The sequence below is a fragment of the Caloenas nicobarica genome, chromosome 19 (assembly GCF_036013445.1).
Source record: "Caloenas nicobarica isolate bCalNic1 chromosome 19, bCalNic1.hap1, whole genome shotgun sequence".
Taxonomy (NCBI): Eukaryota; Metazoa; Chordata; class Aves; order Columbiformes; family Columbidae; genus Caloenas; species Caloenas nicobarica.
This window is the reverse complement of record NC_088263.1, coordinates 8,939,197-8,952,851: the sequence shown is the minus strand read 5'-3', so window position 1 is coordinate 8,952,851 and position 13,655 is coordinate 8,939,197. Positions and strand designations below refer to the sequence as shown.

The window sequence follows — 13,655 nt, the reverse complement described above, 5'->3', positions numbered from 1 at the left end:
CCCGGGTGGTTCCAATGATTACTGGGTAAGTGGATGTCCCAGCAGCAGCTGCCCTGCTCCGCGCCTGGGAAACTTCGAGGAAAGCAAAGAGGTTTTCACTGGTAATATCCCAGCAGCTCACCAGCAAGCACCAAGCATGACAAAAGGGCAGGTCGGACAGATGGACAAACAGATAGCATCCAAGACCCCCTCTGCCGACACCCCTGGCTTTACTACAGCAGCCCAAATCCTCTGCCCTTCTGGCAGCACCATCTTTCTGCACGTGACAGGCAGATCCTTAGAGAGCAGAAGTTGGCTCTGCTCCTCCACAGCTGCAGAGGAGCCGTCCTGGGTCTCACCCAGAACACGACAAGGCGAGAAAGCCCCGTGCTTTGCCTGGGAAGCCCTCAGCCCCCAGCTGCATGTAGAGCCAGAGCAAGGGTGCTGCCCCCGCTGCACCCCAAAACCAGCCCGTTCCACTCAGCCGACACATTTGTCATTTCGGGTTTTGATCACCGACCTGTGGAGAGCCAAGGCAAGGCACAAAGCAAATCAGAAAACCTTTGGCAGTTCGGAGGAATCCCAGAGCCTGGTGCAGGTCTGGCTTTGGGGCTGGGGCTCCTGCAGCCCCCACCTCGGGGCACTTTGGGGGAATCGAGGGAAATCTGCAAAGAACTGGGATGTTGGGGGGCATGTAGGGGCAGCTCCCCCTCCTTTCTCACAGGTAAAACTGCCATCCACCTTTGGCGGGTTTCAAAGCCCCGACCAAGCGTGGGGGTGCAGCCCACAGTGTGCGTGTCACCCCTGTGCCCCCAGCCGGGCACCAGCACCCGTTCCCCCAAAAAGGGGCCCATCAGAGGATGCTGCAGTACCAACACCTTGAAGACAACTCCCTCACCTCCACCAGAAGAGCTTTCCCAGCTCCCAGCTGGAAGAAGAGCCACGTGCTCACCCCCTGCAGCCCCATTTCACAGCCGCCCCTCTCCCCATTTCTCCTTTTCTCGTGCGCTGGCCTGGCAGTGTCACTGCAGGGAAGGAAAGGAGGGGACGGCAGTAGCTTCAGCATCACCAGGGAAAGCTGCCTAAATCAGCAACCTCTCTCCCTTGAACCTCGATCCCTCCTTTCCCAGCACGGGATCTCTGTAGGGGATGGGAGAGACTCTACACGTGTGATGGAGATGTGAATCCGGCACTGAATTAAACACGGAAGACACTGAGCTGGGCAGTGTCTGGGCTGAAAGGCGTATTTGGGGATCGCATCTGGCAGCTGTGCTGCCGAAACGAGATGCTACAACTCTGAAAGGGCTCTGCAGTGCCAAGCGAGGCAGCAGGCACGCCGGCGGGAGAGCTCTGCATGGCTGGCAGGACTCGGATACCTGCAGGCACCAAAACCCAGGTAAACACTGCAAAGCAGACACCAGCTCTAGCTGAAGGCAGCTCAGCAAAGCCAGGGCTTTAGCAGGGGCTCCCAACCTGGGGTCAGTGGGCAGGGACGGGCTGGGAGGTAACTCTGCCAAAGTCAGCCTGCAGTGTTCAGAGCAGATTCGATGCCCCATCCCCACCTCGATTTAAAGTTGGGCGAAAAGTTGGAGTGCTGCATTCACCAAAAAAAAAAAAAAAAAAAAAAAAAAAAAAAAAGAAAACAGGAAAAGTAGCCAAGCACAGCAGCATCCTTGGCACAAGAGGTGGTAACTCGGTGTCCTTGAAAAATCCCACCAATGCAGAGCGATGGAGGCTGACAAGGCCGATGGGGACGGTGACAGCCCTGGGAAAGGGGACGCGTCCCCAGGCCATGGGTGCAATCCGGGGGGCTGGGCAGGAGGGGAGGCTGGAGGGACAGGGGGGTGACAGTCAGCCCCACCAGGCTGCTTCACCATGACGCTGCCACAGCCGCGGGCTGGCCGTGGGGCCGCTGCGCGGCCAGGAGCCCCTTTTTGCTGATTCCCAAGCAATGCTGGCGGCCGCTGCTGCTTTGTCCAGCGCGGCGCATGCGCCTTCCCCCAGCATCCTCACACAATGGGCTTCTCCTGGGCACTCACTCGCAGCTCTGGTCCCTTCCCACCACTCCTCATCCACACAGCTCTTGGATTTCTTTGCTTCCCCCCCACCCCCAATTACTACCTTCTCATCCCTTCTCCAGAGGGCTCCATGCAATTAAGGCAGCTCTTTAGCCATTTCTTGCTGGGGGCGGCAGAAATACTCTGAGGGTGCAAAGCCAAAAGGCTTCAGCTACTGAAACTTCAGCAATAGGGCAGTGACAGGAGAGACCATTATCAGCAGGAGAAAGGAAAAAAATAATCTACATAAAGCATCCAGGATGAGAGCCCAGCTGCTAATTGCTCCTACACTAAGAAGCCTCCATTTCTCTCCTATTTATAGCTTCTTTTTCTTTCTTTTTTTTTTTTTTTTCTTCCAGGCAGCATCACAATTAACCCCACAATCTAGAACATCCTCTTGCAATTACTTTTCTTCCTTTCCTCAGTGGCTGGGGAAAAAAAAAACAAAAAACAAAAAAAAACCCCAAAAAGCAAAAGACAACCTCCCTTCCTGCCTCTCCCCAATTTTCTTAAAGAAGTCAAATGGAGTTTTAGTTCCACTTGCAAGAGATGGCTTTTGTGTGCCTCCTTTCCTCACCCCAGCCCCACTACTCACTCAGTCCAGGGGCCAGAACAGTCACTGCAAGCATTAAAATCCAGTAAAAAAAAAAAAAGTAGAAGGGGGAGAGGGAGATAAATAAGATGCTCGTCTCTCCCACAAGCCTGTCACGGATGGAAACATCAAGAGACATTTAAATGTCACCTAAAATCAGCAAAGCTACCCCCAAATGAGGAGCTGGTGTGGAGGGGGGCGACGAGGAGGGACCCGCCACCGCACTCGCACGTCGCGTCCCTGCGGGGACCTGGGACAGGGAGCCCCGAACTTCGCTGAGCCCCAGCCAGGGTCCCGCTGCCCCCCAGCACCCCCAGCCCCACATCGCAACTTTCTCCACAAGTGGGGCGGGCAGGTGGGGTGTCCCCCCCCAAACCCTCCTGGGGGGACCACACCGGGGCAGCCCCTTGTCCCCCAGTTCTGGGGTCTGATCTCCTGAGCCCCCCCCCAACCTGCTCTCCCCCCAAGGCCCGGAGGATCCACCTGCAGCGTGGGCTGAGCAAAGGGGGGGTGCCCTGGGATGGGGGGCACAAAGCTGCAGCTTCCTACTCCAGTTTTCTTTTGTGCTCTCGAGGTTTAATAGAAAATGGCGTTGGGGAGAAAGGGAGAGAAAAGGGGGGGGATTGGTGGTGGGGGGAAAGCAAGAGAGAAACCTACTTGGGTGAGTTCTGTGCCCATCAGGATGAGGAAGCAGAGGGTCAGGAGCTTGCTTGCCGGTTGCATGTCTCGCACCCAGTTCTAGGCACCTTGCATGCAGATCACCTCCGGGCGAGCCTCCCTGTGCCGATCACCGAGCGCCTCGCTGCCTCCTCAGTCCTTTATTGTTCTTATTCTTTTAATTAAAATAATAAAAAAAAAAGAGACAAGAAAACGCAATTAAAAAAAAAAAAAAATCAGAATAATTCTCCGGGCGGCTCTCAGCACCCCCAGGAAGCAATGCAAGAAATCTGCTCAGCAGAGCCTTCACTTTGCATATTTATTGGGATCCCAGTTTCTCTCCTCTGCTCTCGGTGCTGGCTCTCTGGCAATTTTTTTTTTTTTTTTTAATGGCTCCCTTGATCAAAAGACATTTGCGAGGAGAAATTCAACGGAGCACGAAATGATTATCTCTGCTATTGCCAAAAGTTTGCCTTGAAAAAGGGGGGGGTGATGGGGAGAGGACAGGGATTAAAAAAAAAAAAAAAAAAAAAAAAAAAAAGGGAATTGGTAGGGCTGGCTACTAGCAGGGGATGGCTGTGGAACAGGATGTGACATCAACTAAGGCGGGGGAAATTTAACTAAAGACGGCAAAGGGAGCCGGGGAAAAGCAGCCTCGGGAGCGGCGGTGCGGGGCAGGGGATGCTGGTTTGGCCAGGGCTGGGGGTTAACCCCTTCCCTCCCCCCGGGCAGCTCAAGGACCTGCTCGGCTGCCCCCCACTTTCCAGGGGTGCTGCGGGGGGTCAGAGGTATTTAATCTCCCCTGCAAAATACCAACCTCCAAGCAAAGATGCCTTCCCAAACCCAGGGCTCTGAGCAACATCCACTGCAAGGCTCAGGCTCAAAAGGATGGAAGGCGGCAGGAGGTCGGTGATAAACCCGGCTCTGCGGGGCATTCGCCCTCGCACCCGCTCCCAGCACCCTGCCAGGGTGCTGCTGCTGCTCTGGGGGCCCTGCTGGGGGGCTGCGGGCACTGCCCACCCCACACTGTGCCCTTCTCCTCCCAAATCCACGGGGACGATTTACCCTCATTCCTCTCTCACACACACTCCTCGGATGCTTCCCAAACCACCGTTTTCTCAGGACCTTGTAAATACTATGAAGTTTCCTAGTACCTGGCAACGCAGGTGAATAGCGTCATCTGCCTTTTCCAGAGGGGAGAAATGTAATGCAGATCTTCTCTTAATGATTACTGAATGATTTAATAGAAATAGCTTGCCACGTGCTCACAATTAGCAGAGGCTCCACAAGAGGATTTCCCCCCTCGATTGCTCATTGCAAAAGGTTTCTTCTGAAGTCGTCTGGTACTGGTTTGTACTGGAGCAGGAGATGGGATGTCTGTAGTGACGAGCTGACCCCAGGGCCTTTGCCAAGTCCTGGGATCCCAGAGCACAACATTCAGCAGAAACCAGGAAATTTGCAGCACGGCGACCCCAGGCTGAGGCTCCGTGGGGACAAATGGCTGAGAACAAACGGGAAAAAAAGATTTCTGTGTGTTGCCATCAGCAAATGTCCAGGGGAAGGCTGCCCCGGACCTCCCGAGCGTGGGTTTCAACAGCACCTGCAGCTTCAGGCGGCTCTTCCCTAGGAAGGTAACCAACACATCAGTTCAAAAAGATCTTAGAAAAAGACAGTCCAGAGAGCAGCTGTAGGAAAGCTGGCATGTCTGCCTATCCCACATACATCTATCTTTAATATACTTCCCTCAGCACCTCCCTTTAAGGTCAACGCTTTATAGCCCATAAAAGCTGAGGACCTTTAAAAAGCATTACGCTCCCTTTGACTTTATCAAGAGCTGCGCAACAAGGCCAAAAGCATCAGTGGTGCGACAGGGGCTGAACACGGCCACCTCTGGTGTGTGGGGTGGTTTGTTCGTTTGACCGCGGGTGTTACCTTCTCCCCGGCAGGGACTGCAGTCGGACAAAAAATTTTCCCAAAAATAAGGGGAAGGAGGGAGGACTAGCAAGCTACATGTGGCTGTATTTCTCTGCTGGGAGCACGGTTTAAAGTGCCTTCAAAACCCAGCTGAGCAGCTTCCTCTGAACCCTGTGACACAAGGCAGCACGTGGTTGATGCAGCTCAGGATGCTCCACGGGAGGGCCCAGGTGCAGCTGGAGCTCCCAGGGCTTAACACAGATTTGAGAGGTGCAGAAAATTAGCAATGAGAGCTTATTTCGCGCAAAAATTTCCAATGCTGAGATCAGCTGCACCTTAAGTTGCTGGGACCATGGAAGGTGATTTCAGTTTGGGTGTCACGGACCTCAGAACAGAAGAAACTCCCCGTGTTTTCCACAGTGGTACCAGAAATAGCACCTTTTCCTAGTCATCAACAGCATATTCCCAAAAGCAGGATCTCTTTTCTCCCCCTCCTTTGCTTTTATACACATCTGGCTTCATTGACCTTCATGGTAATATTCACAGGTTGCACCTGGGTAAATGACAAAAGCATCAGCTCTGCAATTTGCTTTAATTTATTCATCTTTTGAAGTCTTTCTTAATTAATATCAAGGACCTTGTTATTGAACTTGAGCCCTTGTACAGTTCTTCCTCCAGGGAAGAGCCCTGTACCACGGAGCTCCACTCCCAGGATGTAAATCACAGAAAGCAAGAGAAATAAAAGGGAAAAAAAAAAAAATTGCCCCATGCATTGCTTGCCCTGCACAGGGCCAGCTGGTGGCCCTTAATTCACATGGCCCAGTTCTCTCTGCCCTTCACTAGGATGTGGATTTAAAGAACAAAACTCTTCATTTTCTCCTCAAAAAGCAGGTTGACGGTGTCCCTGGCTGGAGCTTTCCCAGCTCTGCCATCCCCTCTTACCTGAAATCCCGGAGCCAAGCGCCTCTTGCTCCGGGGTCCTGCTCTTTTCCTCCTCTCTGAGATGAAAGCTCTTCCAGGCGCGGTGAAAATAGCTTCACAGTGCTTTGTTACCTACAGAAAAGCACATTTCAGACACTTTTTTTCCCAAAGACCTATTTTCACACTCAATTGTCCTGCCTTTTGTATGAAATCAGTGAAAACAGCTTACCGTCTTTTTTTGCGCGCTTTCCCCTGATATTTTAGTGTCGGGCGTAGCAGGGTGACCGTGCACCGAAGACACAGATATCGAAATGCTCCTTAAGCCCAGCCCTGCTGTTTGCTGCTCCCTGCAATGGGTCCCTCCTGCAGAAAACCATGGGAAAGCAAATTCCTTCGTGGGAAATGGGTTCCCTGTCTGGTCCCCCCAAGCAGCATATAGTCATACTGATACTGCCTAATTTCTCCCTGCTGGGATGTCCAGGGATGCCCCGCACCGAGGGGGACTCTCCCAGCCCAAAGCACAGGAGCCAGGGCGGGTGTTGGGAAGAGCCGTGAGGTTCAAGTCAGCTCTGGCAGCCCCGATACGCTCAGAGGACAAAAGAAAGCAAACTCGATGGAAGAGGAGAGATCTTCCACTTGCGATCATTTGGATAAAGAAGCAGGAGACTTTCAGCAGCCCCGGGCTGTGTGATTCTCCTGAATAACCCATTTCATGCAGACGGATGATGATGAACGCAGGACGCTTTCTTCCAGCACCGTGGCTGCTTGTGCAATAGTTTTTCCTCTTCTCTTCGGAATTGCCTCAGGATCCCAGCTACAGATACTGGGAGTGAGTTTTTCCATTGCTGGTTTTTACTGGCGTCAACCCGAAAGGTGGCAAACTCTGGTCTTTCTCGGAAAATTGGCCCAGTCTAGTAGAAGATGTTAATATGGACAGGAAGGGTGGAGACACCTGAGCAAAGCTGTAGATCCAGCCTGCCCATGGTCACTTAATGTCCCTTTCCTCCCCTTACAAAGAGAAAACACTTTTGGAAAACACCTCCCTTTTCTCGCGAGTTTACGCAGTGCATAGTCCAAAGTGGCTGTGGGCCATGATCAGGCAGTGCTGTGGTCCAAACAGTAAATCTAAATTAACTCACTTCCTCCCCTTTCCTTACCAACTTCTGCAGCATCCCTGGCGAGGGGCCGGGCTCAGCCCTGCTCCCTTTCCAGCGGGAAAGGCACCACGAAGCCGTACGTGCTGCTTTAAGCCAGGGCTCCATGTACCTCGGGCAGAGCATCACCATAACGTGATGCGGCAGTTGCCAAGGTAACAGCACCAACATATTTTTTCATGAACAGCGAAGCAAATTGTCATGGAACAGTAAAAGCCACATACCTTGACAGGATATATGGTTCTGTTGCCCCAGGGTCAAAAGTATTTACAGGCTGTTTATTTTTTTTCCCATCTTGAAAAGTGATCTGGCATGAGCCTATGTACTGTTTACATCCAGAAACATCTTATTTGCAGCTGTATCCGCTCACAACAGAGACACCAAATTGATACAGTGCGTTTGGCCAATGCACGCATGGAGACTTCATCTGAATTTTCCAAATTGCCCCCACACCTGAGCCTGCTCTTTGCTTTGCTCTGTGCCCCAGCTGAACACGTCTTCAATACCTGGCCCTTAAATGCCTCCCCAGTCACGTTGATGGGTTTTGCATTTGGTCCCAAGCTACGGAGGCTCCAGGAACACCTAAGGCCAATTCCAGCTGATTTCAGGCAAATTTCACGAATTTACCTCCTTCTCTGAGGACCTGATCTCTTGAGCTGTTGATGTGGGGTCAGGCAAAGCCACTTCCCATCCATTTTCACCCGCTGTCTCAGCACCGGGGGTCCAAAACACACCCAAAGGACAGACGAGATAAGAATGAAAAGCAAGATACACGCACACATCTGAAAACATGGCATACTTTTTTTTTTTTTTCTAAGAAAATATCTCTCATTCTTTGCAGCTCTTCACCTTCCTGCTCAGAAGTGGCTTGAGGAGCAGACACCACCAGACTTCAATTCATCCGCTGATGCTTCAGGGAGACCAAGCGAGAGCAGGTCAGACACCAGTAGCGTGCGTGAGGAATGGTAAAAACCAGCCTTTTCCACCAGAGAGAAGAAATAACACAGCAGCTGAAGAAACGGGGAGGTGAAGAAGACAAATAGTAGGGGGGGAATTAGAAAAGACAGACCTAATGGCAAGAGAGAAAACAAACCTCATTCAGATTGACTTTTTTTATAACTTTTGCAGCTCATCTCTCTGTTTGGTGCACGGAATCAGCACAGGGCTGGCAGAGGTGAAGAGGACGGGCCGGTGGGTGGATGTGTGAGACAGCAGCATCAGTGACATCCAGTCTCAGTGACATCCAGCTACGCGCCTCCGATTTCTGGGAGATGCCGAGTTCTTTCCCCATTGCCGCACGAATTCTCAGACAACCCCAAGGCAACGTCTGCTGTCAACCGCAGTGCCCCAGGCAGGAACAGATTTGTTACAGTCTTCTCCCCGTCATTTGTCTGGAGTTCCCTTTTCCCGGTGCAAACAGCACACAGGTATTTTGCCTTTGTGTCCTAGTGACTTCCCAGAGTCTTTACCAGTGTATCCAAAATTTCCAGATGGTTGCACAGCTAGGTCCAAGAGCAGCATTGTGTTTTCCTTTGCTTTCTGGTACGGTTGTATTTTTCCCCTCGTCAAATGCTTCAGTCCAAGCTCCACAGCTGGAAATTTTGTTTTCCAGCTTCTAAAGAGTAGAATGCTGCCTTTCCCAGCTTCTTCCTTATCCAAATAATTCAAGGACCTGAGCAAGAGAATCAAAACCCCGTGCCAGGCAAACCTGATGCAGAAGGGCAGAATTTTTGCTCCTGTGCAAACATCACCTTCCTTCCTGGCACTTTAAAGTGGGTTTTTTTGCACTTGATATATTCTCTTAGAAAGAAAACAAAATCCACATTAGCAGATTTTCAAGGGCTTGCAAGCTTCCCAACAGCCCTGAGCTCACACAAGGATCAATGCTTCACGGTAACAAAACTCAGCCACTGCCCAAGCAGGCAAAACCTTCAGCATATTCCTGGTGTTTGTCACCTGGAGGGAGTCCACGCTTTAAACCACTTTTTCCTATCAACAAATGGGGTCAAGAAGGATAACGACCAACAGCAAAGACTCAACGAGCCCCAGTCACACAGGGAAAATTGCCTTGTGCAGTTCAGCAGCCTGATCTCTGTTAAAATAGCACCGAATCGTGCATCCTTGCTTGAGAAGCCCCTTGCCTGGGAGAGATTTCAGCGGTCAAAAAATAGTTGGAAAAGGTGAGAATAATTTTGAAGAGCTTACCTCTTTCTTTTTATTTGTGATAGACAGTTAACAGGCTATTGGACTGGTTGATGGGGCTTTGGTGTGCTCTCCAAGAGTTTCCATGGTATTTCTGGAGGGCAGCTATTAGATGGAAAACAGTATTTGCTACTGTTTGGGGTTCTGCCCTCTCAGACATTTTGCAACTGCTGGAAAGATGCAAAAAGCCTCAGACGCAAAAAAACCCCTCCACCCAAACCGGAGCATTAAAAAAGAAATATTAAAAGAAAATACATTCCTGAATTTTCAGAAGTAATACTGGCTCATAGGGAAGGAAGTGCAGACAACAGCTTATGTTGCTAAAAAAACAAGTTTGCAGTGTTTTGGGTTCAGCGTTTTAGCCAACTGGTAAGAACTTTAGAGTAAATCTCAGCATTTCCCAGGGCCCAGATTGCATATTGGACCATATACCCTGAAATGTTTTTATTTAATTTGAGTCCACATTATGCTGCCTACATATGGTGACACACACATTTCATTTTATGGAGCAGATGCTGCTTTGCTTTTGAAAATGTAATATACCGAGTACATTATAGTATAATTTGGTCTAGGGTAACTGCAGTGTTTTTTAACTCTGATTAGCCTTAATTTTAAACCTGATTTCCTAAGGAAATGAAGCCTATGACATTCCGCTCTGTATGCATGCTGCTGCACGCTGTGCATCCGTTTGCTTGTCCATCATCCTGCTATTTCGTTAGAGCTCGGGGGCCAATTTCAATGCAGTGTGGGAAAACCCAGTTGGCTTCCCCTCACTCTGCACAAAACGACTTCACGTGGGAGATTAAGATCACGATACAAGTTCATGAGCCCTGGGAAACCATGCTGACATAGCACTTTCCCCTACACCGTAAGCACTTCGGAAAATTAGAGAGATAAGGGTGATATTCTGAAAATTAAAGAGATAAGGGTAACAAGGCCACTCTCCAGCTGCACCTGGGAAGATGTATCAGGCTGAGCTGTGCTGCTCTGCACAGGCACAAAAGCCCATCTCCGTTTTAATTAGAAGCTGATTAAAGTCTACAAGCGAGTTCAGCTTTGCTGACCTCCCTCCTGGCTCACCCTGTGCTCCCCCAGTTTGATCCACAGAGACCAGTTTCCCGTTCCAGCGGCAATCGCATCGCACGGGGGCAAACCCGGCACGGCGGGGGTGACGTGTGACCCCAGCTCCGGCTCCATCCCGCCGATCGCATCCAACCCACCCGTTCTTGTTTTCAGACAATTTCCCCAGAATCAGCCGAGCTCTTTGAGGCTGCAGCGGGACACAGCTGTGACCGAAATGAATGGCCCTGGGAAAGCCAGGGCATGTTTTCCTGCAGCTGATGCTGATGGTGCTCAGCGCTTCTCAGCAAAATATCAGGAGAGAATAAACAGCAGAGTAACCACGTGCCCATGCCCACCATTCAGCTGGCACAAACTAGAGCTTGGTACTTCATTAAGAGAACAGATACAATGGGATAATTCCCTCCAGCACCCCGGGCTCCGCACAGCCCCAAATTCACGCACTCTGCCATAATCCAGTACGGATGCTGCCAAGTACAGCCATAAACAGCACTTAGTGATGCATAATATATGAAAATGGCTCATGCTGAGCTTTTAGGTACAGAAGGTTTTTTTTTTTTTCCTATAATACTATTATAACATTCTCCTGCAGCTTTGGAAGCACCTTCATAAATATTTAAAAGGAGTCTGTGCAGACTGAATATTTATGGCCACCAAACCCCTTGACCTTTAGATTTAGGGTATGGCATACATAAACCAGCCTTATTAAACTGTACACTACAAGTCAGCCTGGGGATCGAATCTGAACTGGAGTCTCCTTCGGAGCACTTAGCATTTTTAAAGTAACCAGAGTGCAATAAATAGGAGTTTCAGCTGCGGGGAGAGAAGGAGCGTGCAAAGGTGAGCAAGTCCCAGGGAACAGCCCAAATTCCCCCTGGGCTTCGATTTTCCAGCATCTAAAGCAGAGCAATTAATGGCAATGAAGTAACCTAACAAAAGTTGGCCAAGCTGTTAAATGCAGAAAAAAAATGCAATATCGGGTATAACGGGAATCACTTGTATTTTTGGAGAGTTTCCTCCAGCCAGCTCTGCTGCTTTGGATTTGTCCCGCAATGGCACCAAATCCCCCGTCACACAAAGCTGGGTGTGCTCAGCCAAATCAGGGCCTCGGCACCTTCATTCAAGATTTTCCAGCAGACGCGCTGCAGTTCAATGCTTCAATCAGAGCCAATCAGAGATTTTCAAAACCACCGAGCATCCCAGCTGGCGCATATTTTTTTTTTTTTTTTAGCTCCTTTTCTTGAGAATTATGACTCACGCTCAGTGTTTTAAAATTAAAGCCCCACATTCCCTCTGCTCACTCAGCTCATCAACCCTGTGCTTTTTTCCCCAAAACCCCTGCATGAGATGGAGCCAAACTTACCTCAGGGAAGGATGGAAAGGGGAGCCAGGACTGGACCTCACGCTGGATCCGGCCGGGAGGTGCAGCAGAGGGAACACGCAGCATCCATACATTCTTTTTCTTTTTTAGAATAAGGCAGGAGCCTCTCAAGAGCTCAAAGGCCCTTCAGATCTATTTGTAGCCAGGAGTTTGAAACGCTCCTCTGATGTATTTGCATACTTAGAAATAAGAGAGAGGCAAGAAGATGAAAGGATGAAAGGGAAGAGTTTGTGCACGGCGAGCACCGACGTGCAGAACCCAGCACTCACAGGGACCACAGAAAGTGGCACCCACTGAAATCCCATTCAAGCTATTGGAAGAGGCAAAACCTATGAATTTTTAAATAGATTTTCTTTAGTTTTTGGCCTACTCCTGCCTTTTTTTTTTCCCCTCTCCTGATTTTTTGTTCTCCTCCCAACAGGAGGAACGTCCTGGTTGGTGCTGCCTGGCAGGGCTGGGGCTGCAGGTCCCAGGTTTTGGGTCTCTGGCAGTTCACGGTCCAGCTGGCCCGTGCGTGCCAGAGCCCATGTGTTAAATTATCCGAGCGCAGCATGGATGAGCGAGGAGCAAGGCTCAAGTGCTGCTCAAAGCTTAATGGGGTTGGTAACAAGTGCTGGTGGTTCAGTTTGGACGGTCACATTTCGAACTCATCTGCAGCGTGGCGCCAGATGAGCAGCACTCAGATGCCACTTACAGTCCTGCGGGCAGACGTACTGCAGGGAACATTTGCAGCCGAGTCTGTGTGTGCATTGCCTTGTTTCCAAGTACAATTTTCCCATCTAGCAGTGCCCAGCAATGATCAACAGGGCACATGTGCTTTTATTGCTTTTCTGATGATAGGTTTTCCAGGATTCACGTCCACTTCTGCAAGGCGTTCATATTCCTCTGCCATAGCGCTGGATTAATTGTCCTTCTAACAATTGTTTACCAGGTGTATGTCACAAATTATCTATGGGACCCAGATATCATTTTTCTGACATTCCCAGATTTGTTAGCTGGAATTGATCCTGCTGCTACATTAGCTGCAAAATAAACAGACCTACAGCCAAGCTGGCTGCACGCCTAGAGCTGGGAACCTGCTGGAAAAGACAGAAGATCCAATATTGAAGTTAATAAGTCCACAGGGGTCTTTTGAGAAGTGTCTTCACTTTGCTCTGACACTTTGCAATGCCTTCAGTGCTTCCTTTCAGACCGAGCCAAAGGCCGTTACGGATGATCCCTGCGCTTCCCCATGGAGACCCACCAGAATCTGCCTTTCTCCTCCTCTTTTAGCATCCTCCCAAGACTGCTGACAGGCCTGCTTGCACGGGGACACAGGGACAGCTGTCTCCACTCTTTCCATCTCGGTTCCTTGTAGAGACACTGGCCCAGAGAAGCCTTTTCCCATCCCGGGCTCCGACCACAGGTCCCTTCGCATATAACCAGGTGGCAGCTATAGGTGCTCGTGGGCAGCCAGGGCTTGAGCAAGGCTGGAGCCTCTAACTTGGGTCTTTATCCAGCTGCTCTTCTTTGCAAACCCAAGGAAATATCCTTAAAAATCTCTTTTTTCCTCTCAGATGTGGCTGGTGCCAGGGTTCCCGGGGGTGGAGCTGGCACAGAGGCTGCGTCGCCTTGTTTTCCCCAGGAAACTCTCCCGCCTGCCAAATCAGCCAGGGATGCTTCCTGCAGCCTGGGGAGCCAGAAAGAGAAACTGTAATGATTATTTTTGTATGTAAATA

The 13,655-nt window shown here is 50.3% G+C and overlaps 1 protein-coding gene across 1 annotated transcript in view; it reads right to left on the bottom strand.

The window, feature by feature from the left end:
- Positions 1–3,734, bottom strand: part of OLFM1 (olfactomedin 1) — a 30,709-nt gene extending 26,975 nt beyond the window's left edge. Inside the window, exon 1 of the mRNA XM_065648469.1 lies at positions 3,286–3,734. Within this exon, the coding sequence (XP_065504541.1) occupies positions 3,286–3,351 (66 nt within the window). The 5' untranslated portion in view covers positions 3,352–3,734. The remainder of the gene's footprint in view (positions 1–3,285) is intronic.
- Positions 3,735–13,655: the final 9,921 nt, after the last annotated feature.